The sequence below is a fragment of the Palaemon carinicauda genome, chromosome 1 (genome assembly GCF_036898095.1).
Source record: "Palaemon carinicauda isolate YSFRI2023 chromosome 1, ASM3689809v2, whole genome shotgun sequence".
In the NCBI taxonomy this organism is placed as follows: domain Eukaryota; kingdom Metazoa; phylum Arthropoda; class Malacostraca; order Decapoda; family Palaemonidae; genus Palaemon; species Palaemon carinicauda.
Genome location: NC_090725.1, coordinates 134,302,172 through 134,319,708, shown reverse-complemented (window position 1 = coordinate 134,319,708; position 17,537 = coordinate 134,302,172). Strand labels below are relative to the sequence as shown.

General features: G+C 44.6%; 1 protein-coding gene across 1 annotated transcript in view; it reads left to right on the top strand.

Moving 5' to 3' along the window:
- The window catches only part of LOC137651769 (uncharacterized), a 314,564-nt gene that overhangs the window by 144,022 nt on the left and 153,005 nt on the right, over positions 1-17,537 (top strand). The window contains exon 3 of the mRNA XM_068384993.1: positions 1,027-1,180. Within this exon, the coding sequence (XP_068241094.1) occupies positions 1,027-1,180 (154 nt within the window). The remainder of the gene's footprint in view (positions 1-1,026; positions 1,181-17,537) is intronic.

Here is a 17,537-nt window from a genome sequence, read left to right as displayed (position 1 = left end):
TCTTGATAAACCACCAGGCATCCATGGCCCTTCTATTAAGCCTTCCCAACACACCATTTCAAAAAAACAAGAAGAAAAAAAAAATAAGATAGAATAGTGTGCCTGAGTGTACCCTCAAGCAAGAGAACTATAACCCAAGACAGTGGAAGACCATGGTACAGAGGCTATGGCACTACCCAAGACTAGAGAGCAATGGTTTAATTTTGGAGTGTCCTTCTCCTAGAAGAGCTGCTTACCATAGCTAAAGAGTCTCTTCTACCCTTACCAAATTGAACAAATTGCAGTACAGTAATTAACCCCTTGGGTGAAGAAGTGTTAAGTATCTCATTGTTGTCAGGTGTATGAGGAAAGACGAGAATATGTAAAGAATAGGCCAGACTATTCTGTGTAAGTGTAGGCAAAGAAAAAATAAGCCGTGACAAGAGAGAGGAATCCAGTGCATTACTGTCTGACCAGTCAAAGGATCCAATACCTCTCTAGTGGTAGTATCTCAACGGGCGGCTGGTGCCCTGGCCAACCTACTACCTACCATATATCTTGGCCTGGGCCTAATCTCATGATTGTATCCATGCTCAGCCAATTCGGAGGTTGCTCCCATATAGAACCAGGTGCTCTGGCATATCCTGGAAAAGTTAAACCAGTCAGATTTTGGATCATTGAGCCTCTCTCCTTTAGGAGAAGTCTCCAATTAAAGGACAATAGTTTGTATTTGTGTGAGAACAAATCACAAATTTTCAAAATATTTAAAATTTTCCCTATCTATACAATTTTGAGTCCTTTGCACCACACTAACCGCATCAGCCACTCTGCAAGTCCCAGGCCTAAGGTCAAAAGTGAGTGTCTAACTTCCCGACAGATTGGCTGGACTTCACTGCCATCAGTCTTTAGTTATAACTAGCTGAAGTTATGCTCCTATTAAAGGACTAAGGTTTGTAGAGTTGGGCAAAATACAAATTACTTTAAATATTTGTGAATTTTTATTTATTTAATCACATGTTACAGAATTTTGTGTTGTTTTAATTTCAGAAATTATGAATGGATTACCGATACTTGTGATATAAATTTTTGTGATTTTCGCAACAAGAATTATGAAGAAATCTGCGCGTTTGAGTTATTTATGGATCTCTCTCGATGGGATTTATTAGCTAATGGCCTTGGTTTAAATGCTGATGAAATAAAGGTACGTACCCTTTGTCCTGAGACATAATATATCATAGCTTTTGTTATAGGTGATATTATAGCATTAATATCTTTTATGACTAGTTCTGCTATTCTTCACTGGATTTGCTCTGCTGTAACTCGGAAGCATGAGTATCTCAATATTAACATGGAAAACTGAAGGTCTTCGGCTGCTTCTGTATGGCATCTTCTACCTCCTGAGATCACCCGAATCTTGCTTCCCCCATCCTTCATAACACACACACACACTCTCTCTCTCTCTCTCTCTCTCTCTCTCTCTCTCTCTCTCTCTCTCTCTCTCTCTCTCTCTCTCTCTCTCTCTCTCTATATATGTTCTTGGACTTTTGCGTACTAAACGTTTGCATCCCGCCCAGTTTTGTCCCGGACATATGTTATCTTTACCTTTGCTCTATACTTTTATACAGTAATTTTATTTATACCTTTATCCACCCTGAATATGCTTTTATTTTAATAGCGTCAAATAATTTAGATTCTTACTTTATACTCTGACAATAATTATACATTTAGCCATACTGGACACGAAAGGACATACTATATATATATACAGTATATATATATTTTTGGGCTCAAGCCATGTCGTCCTGATGGAAGTTCCTTAAAGGTAGCTTCCTAGGGTATATTACAACTACGGCGATATTCCCAGAGAATTTACCTTAAGGTACCCAGAATTCTAACTCCTGGAGCGAGTATCCCTAAAAAAGACCTTAGGGATATCGTAAATATCAGCGGACGTATTCTTGACACGCCACATAGCAATCTATACCCCGAATAGAGTTAACACTTCGTAGGGGTCAAATGGCAAGAAAACGAAAACGATAAGAAAAAGGGGGGAGCCGTTCGTAAGGCATCTCTCCTCCCCGTTTCGTAAGCGTGCCCTGCGCCGCTCGCGGCGCCATCCATTCCTTTTTGCGTAGCTATACAACTCGGTGTTTTTCCCTGTGTTTCTACCAAAATCTTGGATTTACTCTTTAATTATGCTTTCTCCAACTTCTTCTGCTTCGGATAAGTTGAGTACTATTTCTTTTATGTATAAATGTAGGCTCTTGATTAAAATTAAAGTAATTAAAAGAGTTATCTTTGTTACAAGAGCTGTTGCCTGCTGGAGGCGTCCTGGACGCTGTCGCTCGCTAGAATAGGATTTATTTGTTAGCAAGAGCGACGTTCCCAGCCCCCTGCACTTTAATAATTAAACTGCTTAGCTTATTTAGGAATTCTGTTATGATGCTATAGTATAGCGCCTGGCGAAGGATTTGCCTAGGCTGACCGACACTAGTCTTCGTAGCCTAGTTGTTGGCCCTTGTACTTCCTGCATGATAATTAGTCTTCCAAGTGTGATTTTATACTGTTTAAAGCGTTAGGCAACGTTATACATATAAGCCTTTTTCGAGTATTTTCCAAGATAGTATTGGAGTGAGTTTCGGTGATTTAGGTAATCGATTCTCTTAGTGCCTAGGCTAGGTTGTCTTAGGTTATTAAAATATTGTCTGTTTCCCCGTTTGCTCCCTTCTCTTCGGGGAAGGGGCAAACCCTTTCCCTCTGTTTAAGCCTTAGGCTTAACTCTAGTAGTTTGTTTGAATTAATTTTCAAATATAACTATGCTGGAGTAGTACTGTACCTTCCTGCTCCAACTGGTTTGGTTCAGAGAGGGACAGTACAGCAGTGTATTAGTCTGAGCCCGTGTTGGTCTAGCGTGGGGCAGAGTCTCCCTTGCTGCCTGACACGGGCATAGGAGGTTTATCCTCCTTGGTTCACCTTGGAGGGTTTCTGTAGTTATGATCCCTTCGCTCGGTGACCCCTCAGACTTGTCCTCTTTGCTGTTCCGGGTTCGGGATATGTTCCCTTTCCGGATTAGCAATTCCTTCCTTGCCTTGGTTTTAGGGAGGCAGCCAGTAGTGCCGGCCTCCCTCCCTGGCTTTTCCCTGGCTGAGATGGGCTTTCTTAGTGGGGATGATCCTTAACCAAGGCAAGGTTGGACAGGACCCTCTGTCCTTCCCTTCTGTTTTTTCCGTTTTCCTTTGTCAGCCGTCTCACATCCGTACCTAGCCTAGGTTAGGATGGGGAGCTGACGTGGTCCCCTGTCGGCCGGCAGAGTGTGCCGACCGGCAGAGGCCCTATCCCTTGAGTGCTGCCCGGTCCTTCCTTGGTCCCTCAACCGCTGCCGTCTGTAGATTCAGTAAGCAGTGGTTAGGAAGCCTGACTTAGTGTCTCCCCTTCCTCTCGGCACTCTTTCGGGTGTCGGGCGCGGAGGTACATAGCCTCTTAGCCCGGCACTCATTCTGTTGTCTTCTTATGTGTTGTCCTTGCCGTCTGCCGGCCTAGGGGCCGGCCGTCGGTAGGGGGTGTTCTCTAGTTCTCTTGCTGTCGGTCGGCGGTGGTTATATGCCTTTGCCGGCCGGTCTCCTTGCTCACCTGCCGGCCGCTATGAGTGGCGGCCGGCAGCCGGGCGCTACCTGGTGTGGATGCCAGCCGGCAGGGTTTGCTCACCGCTGCCGGCCGGCCTGCTACATCGCTCGGTTGGCCGGCCACTAAGAGTGATGGCCGGCAGCTGGGTGAGGAGGAGGATCAAGATCCGATTGCCGTGGAGGAAGAGGTTTCCGTACCTTCAGACGTTCCGGTTCAGGCCCCTGAACCTATTCCCTCTACTTCGTCCGTTCTTCCAGCAGAGCTGGGACAGGCTCTCTCTTCCATCGTTGGTATGATACAACAGATGCAGAGGGAGAATAGTCAGAAGGCCACTGCAATGGAGCTCCAGATGCAGAAGATTACAGCGTCACGTGGGCCTCCAAAGAAGCTCAACGTGAAGGACCTTCCTGTGTGCTCGGATGCCAACCCGTGGAGATATGCCGAGCACATGCCGATGACGGTCGGGAAGATCGTCATGTCGGAGAAGCTGGGTTCAGTTCCCCTTGAGGAGGTGGAATTCTGGCCCAGCAGAGGGGCCTACCCGGACTGTTATGTCCGTCTGAAGAAGGAGCCGGCCTCGAAGGAGGAGACGGAACCGAAGGAGGTGATCATCTTGGATCACGCCAAGGCTCAAGCTGCACTAACGTCTGCGTTGAAGGAGAGGGGCTTCTCAAACTCAAAAGTTGCTGCTTTAAGAAGCACCCTTCCTTCGTATCTTCCCCGGCTAGGGCCTTCCCCTTTCTGCAGAAAGGATTCGCGGCCGTTTTGAAGGCGGTAGAAGCGGGCAAACCATGCCCATCCCTGGAGGAATGCAAGCCCTTGTCTTTGGCCTTGCCGTTGGACAACAAGGACTGGAAGGAGGTACATCTCACCTTCTCGGTTGGGAAGTTGGACGCCGATATTGCAGGTCAACAGTTCGGCGAAAACCTTCCCAAGTTGTCTGAATTCCTCCTACGGAGGGAACTTGAGACAAAGGAGCGTCTGGCAGCCTCGATGTCTCTCCAGACAAACATGGAGACAATGGCTAGCGACCCTAAGATGCCTGAAATGTTCATGGTAATGGCCAAGATCCATCTGGCCATGGTGACAAAGGACCTCTATAGCTTTGTCAAAGCGAGGAGGGCCTGCAGGGAGTTTGTGTTCGCCTCGGCCACAGTGAGGCATGAACCCAAGAAACTCAACTCATCCAGCATCTGGGGTAAAGATCTCTTCCCCAATGAGGTGGTTAAGGAGGTGGTGGACAAGGCAGCTACTGAGAATCAAAATCTTCTCCTTAAGTGGGGCCTGTCCCTTAAGAGGAAGTCTTCCCCTGATGAAGGCCCCCAGCCGAAAGGAAAGGCGAAGAAATCGAGGTTTTCTTCCCGCCCAGCCAAACCTTTCAGACCGTAACGTCAGCAGCAGCAGCAGCCAGCTTTGCCTCCGGTGCCACAATTGGTAGCCCAGACCCCGACCACCTTCCAATGGGTACCCCAGGCCGTGTCATCAGCATCCCCGGCATTCAATCCAGTGTTCGAAGGGCAATCGACCACGTTTCGAGCAAAGCCCAGAGGTGCAGCCAGAGGCTCGGCGAGACGCCCCTCTAGGGGAAGAGGATTCAGAGGTGGTCGCGGCCAGGGAGGCAAGACTGCAGGGCAGCAGTCAAAGTGAAGTGTCGCCGGTAGGAGGGAGACTACAGTATTTTCGGGATCGTTGGACCTTCGATCCCTGGGCCCACAGCCTGCTCAAAAATGGACTGGGTTGGAGTTGGTACAGTACTCCGCCCCTGTGCCCTCAATTTTTCCAACACTCCACCCCCGTTTTGGAGGAGTACATTCAAGAACTGTTGGAGAAAAAGGTGATCCGGAGGGTAAAGTCCATCAGGTTCCAAGGGAGGCTGTTTTGTGTTCCCAAGAAAGACTCGGGGAAACTCAGAGTCATTCTGGACTTGTCACCACTCAACAAGTTCATAGTGAACTACAAGTTCAAGATGTTAACATTACAACACATAAGGGCCTTACTGCCCAAGAGGGCATATACCGTCTCCATCGACTTGTCAGACGCCTATTGGCACGTTCCAATAAGTCGCCGTCTCTCCCCCTACCTAGGATTCAAGCTACAACAAAAACTTTACGCTTTCAGAGCGATGCCTTTCGGGCTAAACATAGCCCCAAGGATCTTTACGAAGCTTGCGAGCGCAGCGCTCAAACAGTTACGCCTAAAAGGGTTCCAGGTAGTAGCCTACCTGGACGATTGGTTGGTGTGGGCAGCATCCAGAGCGAAATGCTTACAAGCTTCCCTACAGGTGATTCAGTTCCTGGAATATCTAGGTTTCATGATCAACAGAAAGAAGTCTCGTCTTTCTCCAGCTCAGAGGTTCCAGTGGTTGGGAATTCACTGGGACCTAGTGTCACACCGTTTTTCCATTCCAATGTCGAAAAGGAAGGAGATAGCGGGGTCTGTCAAGAGACTTCTAGTTTCCGAGAGGATATCAAGACGCGAACAAGAGAGGGTTCTGGGCTCTCTTCAGTTCGCGTCAGTAACAGACCCAGTGCTAAGAGCACAGCTAAAGGATGCAGCGGGAGTTTGGAGAACCTTTGCATCAAAAGCGCGAAGGGACTTGAAGAGACCGGTCCCACTTCGGCTACGTTCTCTTCTCAGACCGTGGTCTCAAGCCAGTCGTCTAAAGAGGTCAGTACCTCTTCAGCCACCTCCCCCGTCAGTGACAATTCACACAGACGCCTCAAAGGTAGGGTGGGGAGGTCACTCCCATCGGAAAAAAGTACAAGGGACCTGGTCCAAGCTATTTGGGACTTTTCACATAAACTTTCTAGAAGCTATGGCAGTGCTTCTTACCCTGAAGAAAGTATCCCCACGTCACTCGATCCATGTAAGGTTGGTACTGGACAGCGAGGTGGTAGTGAAATGTCTGAATCGGCGGGGATCGAGATCTCCACCTCTCAACCAGGTAATGTTAGCCATATTCCGACTGGCGGAGAAGAAGAAGTGGCACCTGTCAGCAGTTCACCTTCAAGGAGTCCGGAATGTGACCGCGGACGCTCTATCCAGGGTTACACCGATAGAGTCGGAATGGTCCCTAGACGCAGGATCATTCTCCTTCATCTCGAGTCAAGTCCCAGAACTGCAGATAGACCTCTTCGCGACGAAGGACAAGAAGAAGCTGCCGAGATATGTGTCCCCGTACGAGGACCCCTTGGCGGAAGCAGTAGATGCGATGTCCCTCGATTGGAACAGATGGTCCAGGATCTACCTGTTTCCCCCTCACAATCTGATGTTGAGGGTCCTCAACAAACTGAGATCCTTCAAGGGAGTAGCAGCGATAGTGGCCCACAAGTGGCCGAACAGTGTATGGTTCCCTCTAGCTCTGGAACTACGACTAGAGTTTCTACCACTCCCGGACCCAGTTCTGTCCCAGCAAGTCCAGAAGTCGACTGTCTACGCTTCATTACAGAAAACCCGGACCCTGCAGCTCATGATTTTCTCTCCCTAGCGGTGAAGAAGCGGTTCGGAATTTCGAAAGATAGCATCGACTTCCTGGAAGAATATAAGTGCAAGTCTACTAGAAGGCAGTACGAATCAGCATGGAAAAAATGGGTAGCCTTTGTCAAAGACAAGAATCCGCATGAGATCTCTACGGATTTCTGCCTATCCTTCTTTATCCACCTCCACGGACAGGGGCTGGCGGCTAACACGGTTTCTACATGTAAGTCGGCTCTGATAAGACCCATTCTGTATGCCTTCCAGGTAGACCTCGCTAACGAGATTTTTAACAAGATCCCGAAGGCCTGTGCTAGGCTTAGACCTTCAGCTCCTCCAAAGCCTATTTCATGGTCTTTAGACAAAGTCCTTCATTTTGCCTCATTACTGGATAATTAGGAGTGTGTACTGAAGGATCTGACTCAAAAAGTGATCTTCCTTTTTGCCCTAGCTTCTGGGGCCAGAGTTAGTGAGATTGTAGCCCTCTCGAGAGAGGAGGGCCGGGTTCAGTTCCTGGATGGGGGAGAACTGAACCTGTTTCCGGACCCTACGTTTCTCGCTAAGAACGAGTTGCCCACCAACAGGTGGGGTCCCTGGAGAATCTGCCCTCTGAAAGAAGATGCATCTCTATGTCCCGTAGAATGCCTAAAGGTCTATCTTCGTAGAACTTCAGACTTCCATGGGGGTCAACTATTCAGAGGAGAAACATCGGGCTCGAATTTATCTTTAAATCAACTCAGGGCGAAAATTACATACTTTATTCGCAGAGCGGATCCTGACAGTTCACCCGCAGGTCATGATCCGAGGAAAGTTGCTTCATCCTTAAACTTCTTTAACTTTATGGATTTTGAACACCTTCGTTCATACACTGGCTGGAAGTCTTCCAGGGTATTCTTTCGCCACTATGCTAAGCAAGTGGAGCAGCTAAAGAGGTCTGTGGTAGCAGTTGGTTGCGTCGTTAACCCTGTTGTTTAACTCTGCGAGGAACAGTGGATTTAATTGGGACTTTGATTCTCGGGTGAGTGTATAGTTATATGCGTTGCTATAACTAGAAGTGAAGGCTCTGGGAGCCCACAATGACTGTTCCGGCATTATGGTGATTGTAGCACAAGTACAGACAGGTGTGTTGAGCGTTTCTGACGCTAATGTCAGTGGCTAGTAACATGGACTTTTAACTTTGATACCTTGGTATGTGAAAAGTAACCTGTTTGTTTTTCTTTCAAATAACCATATATCCATGTACTACAGTACTTGTGTAAATTGTTGGTCATCCACCTATCATATGTATATAATTGTGGTAACCATGTCTATTTATTGTTAATCAATAACCTTGTTCTCGGGAACCTTGCGTCTCCTTCACCTATATTGATTTCGTTTCAATTATTGAGCATTCAGCCTATGTATATTAATCGGGGATATCTATAATAGCCTGTTCCTTAATGCAAGCCTTATTGCACTGGTTTATACTTTCCTTAGCATAAAGGGCTCCATCCTTCTCAGAGGACGGTAGGGGCAGCAAGTTTAATCCTACGCAGATATAACCTTTTGTCCAATTCTACTTCGACCAGGGGGCTGGTCGGTTTTTCCCTTGGATGCTGTAGTTCCGTAAGGACTATGCTTTACTTCATATAGAGTGAGACCACTATATTGTATCGGCTTGCGAGTGAGTCATACATAGGTATATGTACTCTTCGTTCGTTTCTAGAGTCTAGTAGGACTCCTCCCTGTAGGGGGCAGGAAGCGCTTTCATGGTTTATGATTAGTGAAAAGATGTATAACGGTAACATCTTAGGTCTTTCAGTCGAGTTAACTAAGAAACATTCCTGAGGAGTACGGCACGTATTGAGAATCCACAGATACAGTAATGCTCTGGTATACTTCCATCAGGACGACATGGCTTGAGCCCAAAAAACGGATTTTGAGCGAAGCGAAAAATCTATTTTTGGGTAAGATGGCCATGTCGTCCTGATGGACCCGCCCTGTCCCTTTTCAAAAAAAAAAAAAAAAAAAAAAAAAAAAAAAAAAAAAAAAAAAAAAAAAAAAAAAAAAAAAAAAGGGCTGTAGGACCCCTCCCTACATACAGTATCTGTAGCACCTCGTGTATCGCTACAAGGAATACAGATGGCGCCGCGAGCGGCGCAGGGCACGCTTACGAAACGGGGAGGAGAGATGCCTTACGAACGGCTCCCCCTTTTTCTTATCGTTTTCGTTTTCTTGCCATTTGACCCCTACGAAGTGTTAACTCTATTCGGGGTATAGATTGCTATGTGGCGTGTCAAGAATACGTCCGCTGATATTTACGATATCCCTAAGGTCTTTTTTAGGGATACTCGCTCCAGGAGTTAGAATTCTGGGTACCTTAAGGTAAATTCTCAGGGAATATCGCCGTAGTTGTAATATACCCTAGGAAGCTACCTTTAAGGAACTTCCATCAGGACGACATGGCCATCTTACCCAAAAATAGATTTTTCGCTTCGCTCAAAATCCGTTATATACATATATATATATATATATATATAGACATCAATATCTCATTTGCACGTTTTATTATCTTTAAAAACTTCCTAAAATTGAAAATTTGTATACATATGTATATACTATGAATATTCTATGTCTAAAAAGATTAGGTCATATTTCTCTAATAATGCCTTAGGATAGCTACTTTTAAGCTCATAACTAAAAGGTATGCATGTTATGAGCAACTCCTCGTAAGAAAGACAATTTTTTTTCGAAATTGTATCAATCAATCAATGACTGGAGGCGAATATTGCGGAAAAACGGGAACTCCTCTTTGATAGTCTACTTTCTTTCTCTCCTCCACAGTGTCTTCTTTTTTTAGGGCGTCAATTGGTTTCCAGATGGAGGGGTAATGACATGTTATAGAATTCTGAAATGCGTTATGCCACCCTTCTAAACTATTATTGTACCTCGGCAAGTCATCAACTGTTCGTTCATGAACATTCCATGATGAAATGGAGAAACTTGGTTGAATCCTATGCCCGTTCCGATCTCTTGCTTGACTTATATATGTAACTTCAAAATATGCAATGAATTCTGGCGTTAGGTTGCCATCATCGCTTAATTCTACGAAGCCTTCAATCACATCATCTACTGGCAGAACTCCTGATATTTGTGATAACATTGTCTTAAACCAAGGTCGCATATCTTCTTAAAAACTGATTTTGACAAATGGAAAAGACATGAGGTAATTATTGCATTAGGAAATATTTCCATAATATTCCTTCTAGAACCTAGCTCAAAATTCGTTAGTAATGATCTGGGATTGAGTTGAGAACGGATCTGCTATAAATTACTGGATAGTCAGTCATAAGTGTCTTTAGTCATATTGGGAAGAAGAGCAAAAAACAGGGGGAATGCTAAATGCATCCTCTTGGACATGAATGAAGTAAATTTGATAGTATATTTGTGGACATACTTTGAACTGTCCATCTGCTGCCCAATTTTGAAACCGTGTCAAGTCATTCAAGCCTTCTTCACTTGCAAAGATAAGAATTCTCTTCTCATGTATTCCAGTGTCGACAGCAAGAAACTTTTGTCCACTCAGGAGAAGAATACGGTATTCCTCTGGGATTACGAAATTATATGTTTCTTTCAGTGTAGGTGGAGCGTTTTCAACTTTGTCTCCAGCGACAAACATTCTTCCCAAATGTCGAAACAGAAGGCATTTCTGCCATGGAAAATTCATCGTGGCTTAACAGAGTACTGTAGTACCAATAAGATTTCTTGTTGACTCTTGTAAAAATGTCACATCTTTTTTGGGCTCAAGCCATGACGTCCTGATGGAAGGTTCCTTTAGTAGCTTCCTAAGGGTATATATGACTACAGTGATATTCCCAGAGAATTAAACTAAAGGTTTCACAGAATTCTAACTTCTGGCGCGAGTGCCCTTAAATGTTTACTCTCAAGGATATCGCATATAAATCAGGGGAGAGCCGCATCAGGGTTACCCTAGTTCCCCTACTACTATTGAGTATCACAACCGCGCCAATTTGTAGCGCCTCGCTACGGTGGTGTTCCCTGTTGATATGACATTTTCGATCGATTTCTAAGGATCTTTATGCATTCTACAGCTTCTTTCATCCTCTAGAAAGTTGAGTATTCATTCTTTACAATATGTATATTTAGTTCCTGCCTCACAATGAAATTAGTGTAATTTATTGTGAATTGGATCTACGCCGGTTACCGGTGTCGCCATGAGCGCTGTCGTTCATTGGGCATGTGTTATCTTGTTAGCAGAACGACATTCCCGGTTTAAATAGCATTAATAGATTATTGTGAAAGCTATTTTGGCATTTTATACTTGTAAAGATATTTATATGCATAATTTTCCTTTTTTTCTGTGTTGATCGTATATGTCAGACTTTCGGTGATTTGGGTAACTGAGATCTCGCCTTGCCTAGGTAACCTAGCCTAGACAACATATACTTTCGTCATTTCCCGGTTACCCTTGCGTATCGGTTATCATTCATCGGAGATTGATATCTCCTAGAATTGTTATAGCCGTTACTCGTCTCGAGTAGAGATTTAAGGGTAATCTCTCTTCTGAGAGTAGCCTTAGGCTACAACCCTATTGCATCAGCCTTGAATTTCTATTTCAGGCATGACTAGCCTATGGTTTTTTGTTTCATCCCTTAACAGCAGATGGCAAGTTTTGGGATTTGATCAGAACCTCAGAGTATTTAGTCTTGTGTCTGCAGTCGGCCGGCGGGGTTGAATTGCATTCCCCTGCCAGCTGAGCTGCTGGCATAGGAGGCTAGCCCTCTCTAGGCTACACCTGAAGTGGTTGCATGATGCCGCCAGCTTCTCCCTGTGGCCTAGTAGACTAGTCGTATGCTCGCTGATCCTAGGCTGTAGAGTAGTTTACTCCTGTGGCCTAGGATGGCACGGCACTGGAACTCTGTTTCTCCCTTGAGAAGAAACGGCATGGCTGCCATCCCCTTAACTGTATTAGCAGCTCCTAAGCTAAGAATAGAAGACTCTCCTGCCGCTTAGGATTGTGCCGATACTGAAACAGAGTTTCTTCAAGGTGTGTAGGTACAGCAACATTGCCGGCTCCTTCCATACCTAGTGTAGGACCCTATCCCTCCCCCTCTGTTCTTTAACGATGGCCGAGCCATTGTCTTTCCTGAGCCGGTGTCCTGCAACCTTCCCGTTGCCGGTGGGTTGCCGGAGCCGGCCAGACTCCCTCTCCTCAGCTGTTGTCTGGCTGTCGGCGACTGGCGGCTTCCGGCGGCCATGACGGCTGTGGGTGGGAAGTCCCTTCTGTCACCAAGGTTCTTCAGTTCTCCCTTGGACTGCTGGCCACAAGTTCTGTTGTCGGGGTATTGCTCTGGCCAGCAGTAGACCGGCCAGATCGGCACAGATAGGTACTGACTCAGTCGGCATGCTGCCGACTGTATTAGTGCTGCCGGAGGCTGGCCTGCAGTGGTAAGCCGGCAATAGTACAGTACTGTGACTGGATGGAAGCCTGAATGTTGCATTCTCCCCTTCCATTTGAACCTTCTTTCCAGAAAAAGGCAGTAAAATTAGACCTTTACATCACTAATTACTGTATACATACACAGTAATAGGTAGCCTTCACTCCATGCTTTCTCTCTCTCTCTCTTAGCTAGCATGCTAGATGTTCCGGCAAGAACTAGCTAATCTGGCAACATGCCGGCTGAACTACAGTATATGTCTATACAGGTAGTCAGTATATTTGCAGTATAGCATATACGGCAGATGGAAAACTAATGTATATATTATACTTGTAGTTATTTCCAATATATCTTGGGTATCCCTGCCCAAGTATTTGCTGAGCCCATTCCTATATTGATAGAATAAAATTTCTTCAATATTCTGATTTGAAATCAGTTTTCATTTGCCCTACAATATTAAATTTTGTAAAGGGCTGGTGGTGTGACACCTCTAACCCTTAAAGGGTAGAGCCCTTATCCCTGAGTCTCCCTGATCAGGCAACTCCATGATTTAATATTGTAAAGGAGGCCACAGCAAATAGATTGGGTGGGATACACAAATATATGTCTTTTTATTTTCCTAGTCCAGTTGGCCGCCAGATGGACCGTGCCGTCAGATGCTTGCCACATAGGCAGCACACTGGCTGTACTACATTATATTTAATTATACAGTAGCCAGTAATTTGCAGTATAGTACATACTGCAAACAGAAAACTATAGTATGATTATACAGTAGTTATTTCTACATATCTTAGGTACCCTTGTGCGAGCTTCTGCTGGTACCGCTCCTATATTGAAAGAATGGTATTCCTTCGATACTCTGATTAAGAAATCAGTCCTCCTTACCTCACAGTGTTAAGTATAGAAAGGGACAGTGCCTTGTACACTTCTCTACACCTAGGTGTTAGAACCCCTTTTAGTTGGAATTCCCCTGTTGGAGGAATCTCCTTATAATTAATACTGAGGGGAGGTAACAGCATTTGCTTTCAAGGGATATACAGGTATGTGTCTCCCACTATTCCTTTATAGCTTCCTGTCCTAAGCTATTTTGTCTAAAGATGACTTTTGCATATTGTTTATCAGCGTGATAATCAATTGAATACTAATTTCTGTTCTCCTTTCCGAAAAATGCACTCAACGACTGATGTGTTGATACGACTTGAGTCTTCTATTTGTGAAGCCTTTGCTTCCAAACAGCACCATGTTACAGTATTTTTTGACCTTGAAAAGGCATATGATACCACATGGAGATATGGTATTCTTAAAACCATTCATGAATTGGGATTGAGAGGAGAGCTGCCACTATTTATTCAGGCATTACTTTCACGTAGAGTTTTACAAGTGAGAGTGGGGGAAACTCTATCAGAGAGTAAGTGCCAGGAAGAAGGAGTTCCTCAGGGTAGTGTGCTGAGTGTAACCCTTTTTGCACTAGCAATTAATGGGATATCCTCAGCCATTCCCCAGGATGTTCTCTCAACATTATTTGTGGATGATCTCTCAATATCATTTGATGGCACTAGAATGGCAATGGTTGAGCGAAAAATCCAACTCTCTATTGATAAAATTATCCAGTGGGCTGACATGAATGGATTTAAGTTCTCGACAAGTAAAACTACCATTGTCCATTTTTGTCGTATCCGGGGAGTACATCCAGACCCGGATATATACATTAAAGGTCAACGGATACCATGTGTATCGGAAACCAAATTTTTAGGTTTGATATTTGACTGTAGACTTACATGGGTTTCTCACCTAAAAGCGCTAAAAGCTAAATGTGTTGAAGCTCTGAATATCTTAAAAGTATTGTCCCATACATCATGGGGGGCAGACCGCAATACTATTTTAAAATTATACAAGGCCTTGATTTTTTCCAAAATTAGTTATGGTTGTGAGGTATATTCTTCAGCCACCCCAAGCCGGTTAAAAATATTAGACTCAATACATCATGCAGGTATTAGATTGTCTACTGGAGCTTTTAAAACCTCGCCTATCCCAAGTCTCCTTGTTGATGCTGGAGAGTTACCTCTAGACCTTTACCGAATGTCTTCCATTCTTCGGTATTGGTTTAGATTGCAAAGACTCCCTAACTCTCTAGCCTTTCAAACTGCAAGCCTTGTAAGACACTCATCATACTTTGAGTTGCACCCAAAATCTCCTCAACCTTATGGCTTTCGGGTGAAACGATTATTAAATAGTCTGGATATAATTAGAAATAAGGTACTTCCATTCAAGGTATCATCAACGCCTCCATGGAAGTTACCAGAGATATCTTTTTGTAAATATTTTATTGGAGATAAGAAGAATATGTCAGACCTAGAAGCCAGGTCTCTTTTTAATGAACATGTTAAAGAACATAGAGGATCAACTTTTATCTATACTGATGGCTCCAAATCTGATGCTGGCGTTGGATTTGGAGTACATAGTAATGGTTTTAATTGTAGAGGTGCACTTCCTCTGACCATTCCATATTTACTGCCGAACTGTATGGCATATTAACCGCTATTGAGAAAATAGCGTTGGAGAAGGAGGGTAATTTTACAATTTTTAGTGATGCAAGGAGTGTCCTTCAAGCTATGGAAGTTTTTAATTCTAATAACCCTCTAGTTTTAAAGATTTTAGAATGGCTTTTCCTTATTGGACGGAGAGGTATAACAGTTCAATTTTGTTGGGTTCCAGCACATGTAGGTGTGTCCGGGAATGAGAAGGCAGATTCACTGGCTAAGGAGGCTGCATCCGAGTTGCTGCCAAGAAGGTATCCCATTCCCTGTAATGATTTCTTACCTGACATCAAGAAATTGGTTTGCAATAAATGGCAACAGCAATGGGATAGTCTAGATGGCAATAAAATGAGGGAAGTAACAAATGACATATCTCCTTGGAGGTATAACATGATGCCCCGAAAATGGGAGACCTCTCTTTGCCGTCTCCGTATTGGTCACACTCGATTGACACATGAGTTTCTGCTGAAGGGCCAACACCAACCGTATTGTGACAACTGTTTAGTACCTCTAACAGTAAGGCATTTGTTGACCGAATGCCCCAATTATAACAACTTGCGGAATAGATATTTGTTTGAGGCTCGAGGTGAGGGTGGCAGGTTCATCCTTGCCAAGATTCTTGGAAATGATGTGTCCTACCATGCAAGTGGCATTTTTAGTTTTCTTTCAGAAGCAGGTCTTCTGAAAAATATTTAACTTTTATGACATTCAATTTTTATGATTTTAATTGAATACTCTTTAATTTTTTATTTTATTTCATTTTTTATTTTTGTATACATAAATTAAATGTTACCGGCGTTAATGACCTTAGATGTCAGGATGCCTGAAAACTTTAAATCATTCATTCATTCATCCTTACAGGAGGAACACCAGATGATGTGTCACAGTCTTCTGCAGGATTGAGAGTGAGTATTTTCACGGACATAATACATGCAGGTTTCATGCCCCCCCGCAATATTATTTCCGAATCCCCAACCCCTTCCGGCTTGTAAGTAGGCTGGACCGTATTGTCCGAAGGTCTCGAAAATCCCAAGTTAATAGAGTCTAGGGATACAGCTTGTAACAACTTACGCAATTGAGTGTGAGGTTTCTAAAATCTCTCCGGAACCATGCCTACCGATATTACAGCTGCCTCAAAGTGCGACATCCTGTCCCTCATCCCTCCTTTCTCCACTCTAGTTCGAGGGGAGAAGGTGGGGATAGGGGTACCGCCCCCCTCGCTGCCATTGCAAATACGATGGCCGTCTCCAGCTGTCAAACTACGGTTGGTTTGGTTTCAGATGTTGTCTAAAACAAAAAGGCACAGTTCAGTTACGAACTAGCGAAAACACGGAAACTCTACGGGAATTGGACCGAAGATTTCACTTATTCGCTGTTGTAACTGGCAAATTGGTGATCCTTTCAACGGCAGTCATTGATTCACTGTCACATCTGACTCTGCCGCCGAGAGCCAGCAGTGTATGCCCTTTGTCACCACCCAGTCAATGGCTGGGTTTGTGTGCCTTCAGTCGGTAGCCCGCCGACAACCGGTGGACCGCCGACAGCCCGAGGGGTCACCGACGATTCAGCCGGTTGCTGGCTATGTGTAAGGTTTCACCACTACCCAGTCACATTGAATGTTGGCTAGGATGGTGTGCCTTCTGTCGGCGACCCGCTGACGACAGGCAAGTCACTGACATGCCGGAGAACTGCTAGCCATATCGGTACTGAAGTACTGTGCCAGTTGACTTATCCCCAAGTACTAGCCTTGACAGTAGTATGCCGGTTGTATAGGTGTATACAGTAGCCTGTACATATGTAGTATAGAATCATACCACAGATAGAAATCTATGGTACATAACTATACAAAAGAATAGTTTTCCAATATACTCTGTGCATTTAAACACAATCTCTTGCTGAGACCTACCTGAATTGGGGACTGAATTCCCCCCTTTCTTACGCTGACTTTTCATCAGTCTCTTTGATTCTCATTTTTAATTCCCTGGATGTAGGCGCTGTTTACGCTACTCTATCCTTATGGGCTAGAATCTTCCATTGGGCACCCCCCCCTTAAAGAGGATGCCCTAGAATCAATAGTTAGGAAGGTCGCAGCAATTGGCTGACAGGATTCATACGTATGTGTCTCTCCTACTCTTTTCCATCGTACTTATCTTAAGCTTTATACAATAGAAAGGAATCTTCTATTACAGTGAAACACGACACTGGGAAGCTGATATCTTACGTCGGGAGTAGAGACCTCTTTCCAAACGAGAAAGTTGGAAAGACGATTAGGGAGGCCACCACGGAGAACAAAGGCTTCTCCAATAGTGGTGCATCCTTTCAGAAAGAAAGTCCTCTGCAGTGGTGGGTCTCCACCCTAAAAGGAAGATGGAAAAGTTTATTAATTCTCCTTTGGATGTTCATCAGCATCCCACAGTCACAATGATCGTCATACCACAGGCAAACGGTCAGATATGTAATCCTTCTGATCATGCGAAGCAAACAA